Source organism: Orycteropus afer, unplaced genomic scaffold, assembly GCF_000298275.1.
Source record: "Orycteropus afer afer isolate SDZICR_OR568_19922 unplaced genomic scaffold, OryAfe1.0 scaffold00175, whole genome shotgun sequence".
NCBI classification, from domain to species: domain Eukaryota; kingdom Metazoa; phylum Chordata; class Mammalia; order Tubulidentata; family Orycteropodidae; genus Orycteropus; species Orycteropus afer.
Window position 1 is genome coordinate 2,221,970 of NW_006921762.1, and position 12,114 is coordinate 2,234,083.

At 37.4% G+C, this 12,114-nt stretch overlaps 1 protein-coding gene across 1 annotated transcript in view; it reads right to left on the minus strand.

Annotated features, from left to right (window-relative positions):
- The window catches only part of RABGAP1L (RAB GTPase activating protein 1 like), a 920,113-nt gene that overhangs the window by 187,450 nt on the left and 720,549 nt on the right, over window positions 1-12,114 (minus strand). Inside the window, exon 18 of the mRNA XM_007947094.2 lies at window positions 10,746-10,874. Coding sequence (XP_007945285.1) covers window positions 10,746-10,874 — 129 coding nt within the window. The remainder of the gene's footprint in view (window positions 1-10,745; window positions 10,875-12,114) is intronic.

Sequence of the window (12,114 nt, forward strand, 5' to 3'; positions counted from 1 at the left end):
TAGTCAATGTCATGAGACAAAGTATATGTGAACTGCTGTATGGAAAGTGAATTTGCTCTGTAAATTTTTACCCAAATCACAATAAGAGAGAGAGAGAGAGAGAGAGAGAACTATTTCCTATCAAAAATTTTGTGAACTGCTTCTTAACCCAATGGTAACTTGAAACTAGCTATGGTGGCAAAAGAACCATGGAAATTGGCAAAAGTTACAAATTATGGATTCCCCTACATCTTACCCTTTTCCAAGAAATAGTTAACTAGCACACCATTGCCCTGGCCATGCTGCTGCCCCTCCTTTGCCTTATGCTGGCAAATCTCAACTCTGAATCAAAATAACTATTTTCCTCATATTTACATTTGGGCTGCTGAAAACCAAACTCATGGCTGTCGAGTTTGTTTTCACTCACAGCAACCCCTCCTTGGGTTTCTGAGGCAGTATCTCTGTGGAAGTAGATTGCCCAATCTTCCTTCTGAGGAGTGGCTGGTGGGTTTGAACCTCCAGCCTTCTGGTTAGCAGTCAAATGCCTTAGGCACTATGTCACCAGAGCTCACCTTGCAGATTTTTGCCACTATGAATTCATGATCTCCAATATTATAGCCTAGCAATTCTTTTGTGTTTTTCCAGTCAGTTTTTCTGTTCTCTAAATATCAATTTAACAGTTTTTCCATGTTTTTCAAAGCTCTCACTCACTATATCTCTTTCATTCTAGATCATGCTTAACAGAAATAATGTTGTTGTTGTTATGTGCCGTCGAGTCAGCCCCGACTCATAGCGACCCCTCCTTGGGTTTCTGAGGCAGTATCACTACGGAAGTAGGACTGCCTAACCTTCCTTCCGAGGAGTGGCTGATGGGTTTGAACCACCAGCCTTCTGGTTAGCAGTCAAGTGCTTTAGCCACTATGCTACCAGAGCTCCTAACAGAAATAATAGAAACCTTTAAATGGAATATCCTCGATTTCCTTCTCATCAAACTACAGATAGGCCTTTATCCCCATCCTTATTTTTGCTCATTCTCTCCTGTTATAATGGAACAGGGTTCATTCTTTTGAGGTTAATCTCTTACCTCGCTGGAGGCCTCTCTCTGTTGACATATTCCCCTTTGTTTACTATATTTTCAACTTCCCTTTCTTTGGGCCTTTTCTTCATACTGGGAGTTTAAGTGGTCTAGCCCTTGGATATTAACCCTCATCATTCTCTGAGCTATGGCTACACTGGCCTTCTCCTAGTTTTTTAAACATATTATACCCTCTCCCACCTCACAGCTTCTGCAAATGCTGTTCCTTCAGTTTGGAATGCCTTATAATCTTGGATCAAGAAAGCTTCCCTATATCACTGAGTCAAAGTCAAGTTCCTTTGCTATTTGCTCTTGTATCCTTATTACATCCCTTCTGGGCACTTATCTCATTTTGTACTTAAACATTATCAAACCAAACCCATGGCCATCAAGTTGATTCTGACTCATAGTGACTCTATGAGTAGAACTGCCTCATAGAGTTTCCAAGGCTGTAAATCTTTACAGACACAGACTACCTCATCTTTCTACTATGGAAAGGCTGGTAAGTTTGAACCACCAACTTTTCGGTTTGCAGCCCAGTGCTTTAACCACTTTGTGACCAGAGCTCCTTACATTTATTAATGTGATTATTTAATTAATGTCTCCTTACAACAGTGTACAATACATTCAGGGAGCATATCTGCTTTTGCTCAACCTTGTACCCCCTTGGTCTAGAGCTCAGTGCTTGGCAGACAGTAAAGTTCAACAAATAAATGAAGACTTACAGAGTTCTTCAGCATTTGAAAACACAATTCCCTTCCACCCACCAAAAATACATCTCAGCCTCCCATCTTCTTAAATCTCTCTCTTGTACTTATTATGGCTTGTTGTTCCCTCATATGACCCCCCGACCCCACACTAAGCTTCTTAGAAGAGTTGTGCCATCTTCCTTTCTCCATTTCCTCATCTCCTATTTATTACTTGAATCACTGGCTTTTATAACTCATCACTCCAATGAAACTGTTCTCATTAAGCCATCAAGAACTTCTTGTGAACTATTGTACAATGGCCATTTTCCATTCCTCAGTACCTTACATGACTTTTAAACATTAGTGACACTTTTTCACTGCTTCCTTCTGGAAAACCAACCTTTTTCCTTAACATTCTCATTTCACACTCTCCTGGCTTTCTCCCTGCCTTCTAATTCTCATCAGCTTCTATTCTTCAGCCCATCTTTTATCTGTTAAGGCATTTGTTTTTAACCCTCTTCTGCTCCTTTTACATACTCCTTTAGGAGAAATCACACACTCCCATGGTTTCAATGTTGATGGCCTCCAAATGTTTACTTTTAGTCTAGCAGTCACTTAAATATCTACCTATTGTATACACCTAATTCTCACTTAGCTACTTGGTTAGGTTCCAAAACCAGGTCATCATGTGAAAATTGGTGTTACGTGAAAAAGGAATATGACAACATCAGATCACAAAATGGAGGATGACTAAATCATTACATAACTGCCAACCACTAAGATCATGGCTGCACCAAGTTGAAACATAATGTATCACAGCCAGTGTTACTCTCACCCCACAGCACAGTGTGTGTTATTGCCAGACAAAGTTGTTGATACATAAAACAGTCAGATAGTAGATTTTTTACTATTGTCTTGAATGCAAAATGTTGGATAATGAGATAGTTGATAAGTGAGTGAGGAGTAAGAATATTTCTTCTATCCACTTGGATATAAACTTTAACATGTCTAAAACTTAACTCATTATTTTCTATCTTTCTACTTTGAAAGGCACTTGACTGCTAACCAGAAGGCTGGTGGTTTAAACCCACCAGCCACTCCTTGGAAGGAAGATGGGGCAATCTACTTCCATAGTGATACTGCCTTGGAAACCCAAGGAGGGATCGCTATGAGTTGGGTCCAACTCGACGGCACATAACAACAACAACAACAATAACCACTAAGTTGCCAAGTAGAGTTCTGAGAGTCTTCACTGGTTCCCCTCCTCTGCCCTATTGTTCACATTTAATCACTAAGCCTGTTAATTCTATCTCCTGACTATCTCTGGAATCTGTCCACATCTCTCCATCCCATAGCAAATACTCTAGTCATTTCTCACCTGGATTATTGCAAGAGCCTCTGAAATGGTCAGTCACCAATATCTAATCTTACCCCTTTCTATCCATTCTCCACATAGCAGCCAGGATGACTTTCCTAACACAAAAATCTTATCATATCTGTCTCCTATTTAAAATTCCTCTATGCTTCCCACTCCCCTAAGGATAAAATCAGAATTGCTTACTATGGCTTGCATGACTCTGCACAAGCCGTCTGGCTCCTACTTATTTCTTCAGTCTCCTCTGTTATCCACTTCCCTAAATACCTCTCCCTTCTTGCACCCTATTGTCCAGTCATAAACTACATTTAGGCTTGGACAACTTCCTGCTTTCTAACTTCTGGGCCTCCATATGTTCCCTGTGTGCAACATCCTCCCACTACCCTTATACATACCTTGTGAAGTACTCTTGCATGGTTTCCGGCATATAACCATTATTGTTATTAGTTGCTGTCAAGTCGATTCTGACTCATGGCAATCCTACGTATGCAGGGTAGAATTGTGCTCCGCAGGGTTTTCAAGGCTGTGATCTTTCAGAAGCATATAACACGCCTATCTTCCAAGGTGCCTCTAGGGGGTTCTGAACTGCCAACCTTTCAGTTAGTGGTCTAGTGCTTAACCATTTGTGCCATCCAGAGACTCCTGGCATACTAAAGGCACTAAATAAATGATCCTTCTTTCCAAATTCCTTCCTTTTATGTTTTGTCATAGTTTGTCATTTTATGTTTGCGCTAATTATTTACTATTAGAAATAAAAAGTAGGCTAATCAGTATTTTAAAATATTCTATTATAAAATTTTCCAACAAAATATTTTGGGTGATGTTCTCATGAACCTTGCTATTAATGTTGTCCATCATAAATGGGGTACTTACAACGTTATTCAAAATAAAAAAATCAACTTCAAACACAAAAAAACCCCAACTACTTTCTTCCCAGCTTTTGGAGAATAATTCTCAAGAAAGGTTTAGATGGCCATAGACTTAAAGCACATATAACATATATAATACTTTTATGATACAGACACGGTATTCTTTCTTTTTATCACAGCAATGTCAGGTAAGTGAATTACGTTGTATTTGAATGACTCAGATTTTTAATATTCCATCACCCACAGACACAGCATTTACTTGCATCATACAGAAGTATAATATAGTGAATTAAATTATATAAAACTTCTAATACTTGACAGTTTTTGACCAACAAAAATGTTAATTTAATTAATTAAATCTAATCTAATATAAATGTTGTTCTTGTTATGTGCCGTTGAATCAGACCTGACTCATAGCGACCCCTCCCTTGAGTTTCTGAGGCAGTATCACTACGGAAGTAGATTGCCCCATCTTCCTTCCAAGGAGTGGCTGGCGAGTTTGAACCGCCAGCCTTGTGGTTAGCGGTCAAGTGCCTTAAGGCACTATGCTACCAGAGCTCCCAATATAAATGGTATGGAATAAAAATATGTATATGTATATATATATATACATACATATATGTATGTATGTATGTATGTATATATATATGTATGTATATGTGTGTGTGTGTATATATATATATATTTTTAAAAGAATCCATGTAATCAGATAAAAAATATAGAGGTTTTATACACACACACATACACACATGTACACTCGAATATACACAAGGCATCCCATTCATAAATTCTCATGCTCTAATAAAAATACCAATTTGTCTAGTAAGTTTGGGATTGTACCATCACTATAGGGGCTAACCTTTAAGAATCTAGTGACAGATATACATTGCCTCACCAGGAAAAAAAAATGCTCACATGGTCACATAAAGAAATCCAAATTTCTGTTGACTCATAAAGTCCCTAGGAGCTCTGTTAGTGTAGTGCCTAAGGCATTTGACTGCTAACCAGAAGGCTGGTGGTTCAAACCCACCAGTCACTCCTCAGAAGGAAGGTTGGGCAATCTACTTCTGTAGTGATACTGCCTCGGAAACCCAAGGAGGGGTCACTATGAGTCAGGTCTGACTTGACGGCATACAACAACATAGAGTAACTGAAGCCAAAATCCAAATTTAAGAAGCTCTGCAATAGCAGGCTTTTTAACTATAAGGTAACAATCTCATCATGGTATTCAAAAAAAGCTGAATTCCTGGAAAAGTCCAGGATATTAATATTAGGTACTTTTCTGTAACCATCTTTATTAAGGTCTTGATTTCAATATTAAGCAACCAAATGACTATTCAAAGTTAACTCTGATGAGTCAATGTATTTCCTGATTTTAGCCTGGTCGGAACCATGGGGCAGGGAATATCAGATTAATTTAAAACCATGTTTGTTAATCAGTAGTTTAGGAACTACTACAAAATGTTACTGATGTTTAATGTCACACAGGTTTTTGAGCAAGAGTTATTTGTCAAATCCAGTTTGCTCTATTAATACATACTGTTGATACTTATAGAAATAAACAACATACCAAATCAAAAAACCAAACCCACTACTATCGAGTCGATTCTGACTCACAGTGACCCCCATAGGGTTTCCAAGGCTGTAAATTTTTATGGAAATAAATTGCCTCATCTTCCTTTCACAGAATGGCCAGTGGGTTTGAACTGCTGACCTTCTGGTTAGCAGCCAAATGCCTTACCTACTGTACCATGAGAGCTCCTTAGACCATGTATACCAAATATCTCTAACAAATTATTTTGTACCTACAACTGCTGCGTCTATTGTAAAACGAGCCATTTCATTGAAATCACTATTCACCAAGTTCCTTAAAGTTAGAAGAAAATGATTCATTTTGTTGGGTAATTAGATGACAACAAGTTTATTCAAACATATGAAAACTATACATAAAGACACCAACTTTGAAAATACTTAAAATTTTAAAAATACTTCATTATTTTTGACAGAATTTCTGTATTTAATCTTAAACAGACTGTGGAGAAAAATTGTGCACTCAATTTCTCTACCTATTGCCATGCCTGCAGTCACCTTCGCATGAACACTGTCTACCACAGAACTTCAATTTATACATCCTTCATCTTCTAAAGTTGCTGATTACTGGCATATGACACTGCAAGGAGGGCATCATGACTCATGTTCTCACCCACGTTCCTGCTTTCATTATTCATTGTAACACCTCATCCTCCAGAGACTCTTTTGGTTGCAGCTTATAGGAATGGGGAAGGGAGAGGTAGGCCCTACAGTTTCTTCAAAACAGCAAGCCAGTATAAAACTTATTTAGTGTGTTGTGATAAGTTTTTGGTTTCAGGGTTCTTGGGGGTGCATGAAGAAATTTAAAATGAAATAGAATACTATCAGTAATAGCAAACACTAATCTATGGGAGCATACATAGGTGGACAGGCAAGAAGATCAGGCAAATGTGAGTGTACCCATGACCATACATAGCTTTGACAGATGATATTCCTACATATGTATTTGTATGTACTATACAAATGTTCATATTCACTATACCAATGTCCATATGCAGTTTAAAGCTAACAAGGAACAAAATTAGAATAACTTCTTAGCAATCTAATCACCTTGAGAGAGTGAGTCACTGGGCCTGCAGACGGGGGACGATGGTCATGGGGGATGTTAAGCTCAACTGGCACAACACAGTATATAAAAATATTGTTCCACATCTTACTCTAGTGACTAGCAACTGGGGTCTTGAAAGCTTGTGAGAGGCCATCTAAGATGCAACTATTGTTCTCTTCTTGTTTGGAGCAAAGAGGAGTGAAGAAAATCAAAGATGCATGGAAACAATTAGTCCAAACGACTAATGGACCATGAGAACCTCAGCCTATATGACCCTGAGACCAGAAGAACTAGATAGTGCCTGGCTACCAATGCCAGCCACTTGGAAAGTGATCAAAATTGGAGATCCTGGGGAAAGTGAGAGAAAAAATGTGGTACAAGATTTAAAAAAAAATGTAAGAAAGATCAGGTTTACTGGTTGGACAGAGACTGGTAGAATCCCCAAGACAATAGTCCTGAGCCATCCTTTGGGTCTGGAAGTGAACTCACTCCTGTGGCTTAACTCTTAGCCAAAGAATAGCTAGGCCCACCAGCCAAACAACTACACCAGGGTGATGTATGCCTTAGAACAATCAACCATGGGAGATCAGAAGGGCAGTCAGTATTTGCACAGGGAGAAAGGTAGGGAGGCAGGAATGCATAGGAAAGAAGGACACAGGGAAGGGGTAACCACAGAGAGGAAGTGGGAAGAAAGCTGTTACAATGCAGGGAATGTAATCAGTATCACAAAACAAAATGTTTATGAACCGTGAAACGAATCTTCTTTGTTAAATTTCACCCAAATTGCAATTAAAAAGTTAAAAAAAAAATTAAATAGAATATAAGAAAATAGACTAGCAAACATCAGAGTATATCATTCATTGTAAGGGTATCTCTTTTTTTTTTTTTTTCTTTTTATTGTGATTTGGGTGAAAATTCACAGAGCAAATACACTTTCCATACAGCAGATCACATACACTTTGTCTCATGACAGTGACCACAATTTACCACAATGCAACAGCTCCCCTCCTACTTCCTCCCAATAGTTACCTCTTCCCTGTGTCCATCCCTCCATGCACTCCTGCCCCCTGAGCTGTCTCCCTGTGCATAAGCAGCCCTTCTTTCTCCCATGCTTGTTCTGTCCAAGGAGTGTATCTACTTCAGGTAAATGTTCAACTCATATGCCTGTCTATTATTGGCGGGAAGCCACAGGGGTGCGTCCAATTCCAGACCTGAAGGGCAGCTAGGGGCCATAGTCTCAGTGGTTCCACCAGGCTCTATCGGGCCAGCAAACCTGGTCCCTGTAAGGGTAAGTATCTCTTCAGATTCTTATCTATATGTATACATGTGTGGTCAAAGTCTTGATATAATAGCCATTAAAAATTAAGTCTCAGCTTAAAAATTGTTTTAAACTTTTGGGCCAGAGACCAGTGTTCTAATCCCACTACAATCCTGAGTACTATATGACTTATGTTTTCCTTCTCTCAATTTCAACTCATATCCACCTCACAATAACACACTCCACAACCATATAAATCAAAATTGTATCCTATGAATATTGCTTTCAATGTCTAGAAAAAGGTACTTTCCTTAGGTTATAAAAACAAAAACTAAACTAAAACCAAACACATTATTATTATTTACTCTCTTTTGAATATTCATTTCTACTTGCTCATGTCCAAATAAATCATTCTGGTTGCACAAAGCATCTCCATGCCTGGATCAGTCCACTCATAGCATATTCTGAACTCATTTTCTAACATTTTATGTTTCTGCATCTCTTAAATTTCATATTTCTGGCTTGGCAGTTACTAGCTACCTCTATCCTCCAAGGAACTTCATAAATTCTACTGGGAAAAATTCTTCCTCTGTAAGTTTCACAACCTTTGGATCATTTTCTCGGGATTTTCATCTTTGATACTTGCCTGTGCTATTAAATTTCTTTTGAAAACATTTAATTTTTCACCTTACCTGTACCTATTGTTTTCATTCTTAAAATTAAGTGTTTAATTTTAATGGATTCCTATAGCACTGCCCCACTTCACAGTATTTTTCTTTAGCAGCTCTAGAGAAAATCAGCTGGCTGAAGTTTACCTTTCAAATTTATCACCCACAAGATTCAATCAAAGACACCATACCACTGGAATGCATTTTCAAAGTCTGCAGACAAATGTGGCTTAGGCTTACTTATTTGGCACTGCCAAATAAAATAATCAGTCCTGAAGGTTTTAAAGAATTTGCATTTCAGGATGAAGACTTCAGAGGCCTACCTTTCTTGATATCTTTGGAAAATTATATCTTTGAAGATATAGTTCCTTTGAAAGATAATATAATTTTTCTTCTCAGGTTATTTACTTTCAGCATTGAATTGTACTTTTTAACGTTTATAAATTACCTTAAAATAGATTATATTCAAATTAAAAGTGATACGTCAAATAAACAAACCAAACACACTGCCATCGAGTCAGATCTGACTCATAACGACCCCTCCTTGGGTTTCCGAAGTGGTATCACTATGAGGTAGATTGCCCAATCTTCCTTCCAAGGAGTGGCTGGTGGGTTTGAACTGCCAGCCTTCTGGTTAGCAGTCTAATGCCTTAGGCACTAGGCCCCCAGAGCTCCTGTTATATCAAATATACACAAATATTTTACAGTAGAGATGGTGACTAAATGAAGTGTGTATCAAAGTACATTTTAGGAGTTTAACAAGTCAATGTCAACTCTATCATGTAGCTGCTTAGTCCAAAACCCTAATTAATATTTTGACTTTTCTTTTCCTTTTACAACCACGTCTAATATGAACACATTTCAAATTATATTCAATTCCTATCATCTCTTTGCTATCACCCTGGTTCAATCTATTATCATCTTTCAACAGGATTATGGCAAAAGTCTCCTATCTTGTCTCCTTGCCTCTGCTCTTATCATCCTATGATCTGTTCTCAACATAATGGCCTTCCTAATTCTCTAAAAGCATCAGGCAGATAATACCATTCCTCCATTCAAAACCCTGCAATGGTTTTCCATATCTTAAAGTAAAGTTTAAACCCTTATAACGGCTTATATTTTCCTGCTCCTTGTAAACTGGTGAACCTCTTCTCCTACTCTCTCCAATTCATTCTCTTAACCCTGGCTACACTGAATCTAACTATTCTTCAAACTTGCTAGGCATGAGACAGCTTCAGGGCCTTTGAACTGGCTGTTGCCTCTGCTTGGAATACACACATCTCCAAGACTAACATGTCCTCCCGCCCCAATCTCTTTACCTTCTTAGTGAGGTCTACTTTGACTATGAACAAACAACTGCAACCTTCCCTCCCTCCACAAATCCAATCTCCCTTAATATGTCCTACATTTGTTCTTTTCATAGCTACTTATCATCTTCTAAGTATATTCTTTATTTGTTTATTGCTTGTCTGTTTCCTTCTGCAAGACTGTAAAGTCCATAAGAGCTGAGATCTTTTTCTGTTTCATTCAAAAAACAAATCTATATTAAGGTCACAGTAAAGTAAGATGATTATCTAGTATATTCCAGAGGTACAAGAATTAACATCAGTAAATCTGTTCCATTTTTTTTTTAAATATGCTAACTTTACGAGTGCAACTTTCTGCATATCTCAATTTCAAATTAGCTTATAAAATGTGCTTAGTTTTATCAGACATATCACAAGGACCAATGTGTCCACCGACATTTGGCAGGTGTGGGATGAGAATGTGCAAATCAAGACTCAAAGTGCTCCAAGTCTCTTAGAGAAAGGAAATCAGTGCCCAAGCAGGTTTCTTTCTTGCTTTGTCCTCAATAATTTTAAAACAGATGGCAAAAGCTAAATAAACACTAAGTCTGCTGCTATGGAAACCACTATCACAGCAGCTCATTCTAGAATCCCACCTATAGGATAAGTGTTTATCTTTCTATTATTTCAATCTGAACCTGTCGATTTTCACTCTAAATCCTGCTAGAAGGTACAGCTAGGATACATACAGCCTGTTAGAAAAATATGCCAGAACATAGTTCATACACAGTGTTGCTTAAACACAGTCAAAACCCAGCAACATATACAGAGGAAAGCTTTTACATAATTTGCCATGTTTTTCTGCATTCACATTCCACCTTTATTATATATAAATTCACGTATCTTACCTTAATGTTGCATGCCTGCTCCATCAATCTTCTTGCATTTTCCTCTGCCCTGTATCTCTTAGGAAGCTGAACTCTGAAGAACTTTAAAGCACCTTCAAAATCAGCTTGCAGAAGATCTTCCTTTGAGGTCTGCAAAATAATAACCAAGAACCATTACATTTTAGTCTGCATTCAGCACGAATAAATTGCAGTAAGAATTTCCATTTTCCTGAATGTATTTTTACAGTAAGATTTAGGTTGGCTCCGAAATTTTTTAGGGAGAGATTTCTAACCTCTTTGCTATAGGCTGAAATAAGTCACCGTAAGTTCTAACTAAAGCAGCAATGTAAAAATGCATTAACAAACCAACATATTTACCTTACGTAAGCTGAAGATTAGAATGGGGATCTTGGCAAAGTTTACCAAGTTTTTTCTCTGAGAAAAGAAAAAGTGTAAAAAAGGGAAATATTTTAATTCTGGGACTATCTGTGACTTTAACTTGATTGGTATTTTATGGGCATTATTTCAAAGCTTGCTGAAGACACAGGCAATGCAATCAAAGCACATCAGAGTTATAAAATAAGCAGTGGATGGGAGGATGGCTATTCAACTAATAACAGCAGCAGCTCAGTAAGGAAAATAAGAAATCTGTGCCACATCTGAATGAATGTTTTGAAAAAGTAAATGAAGTAAAACATTCAACTACTGAGCTGGTGATACAAACTACTGTTTGCAAAATTTACTACTTTAAAAATTGGCAACCATTTGGAAATAAATATATGCATGCATAGAAAAAAGACTGAAAAGAAAATAACACAAAATGTTTCTCTGCTTAGTGGAATCATGGGTTATTTTTTTTCCCTTATATTGTGCTATAATGTATTTTCTGCTGTAAAGCTTTTATAATCTGAAAGACAATAAACTATTTTTTTTAAAAAAGCTATAAACAATCTTTGGGAAAGGCTGTGGTATATATTATAGAATTAGGCAGCGTGAGTATACAGAAGTAAGCCAAAAAAAATTAGATGTTTAGATAATGAGTACTTTATTGTCAAAAACTTCAGTAATTAAAAAACAAAAAAACAAACAAAAACCATGGTACCTAGAAATCGTAACTATATGGTAATTTAAAAATGTTGTTTCAAGGAAATCAATACTGTTTACAATAGCTACCAAAAAAATAAAATACTTGGGAATAAATCTTACCAGGGACACAAAAGACCTCTACAGAGAAAACTATAAAAAGCTACTTCAAGAAACTATAAGACATCTACATAAATGGAAGAACATCCCATGCTTATGGATAGGAAGATTGAACATTGTGAAAATGTCAGTTCTACCCAAAGCAATCTATGCATTCAATGCAATCCCAATCCAGATCCCATCAACA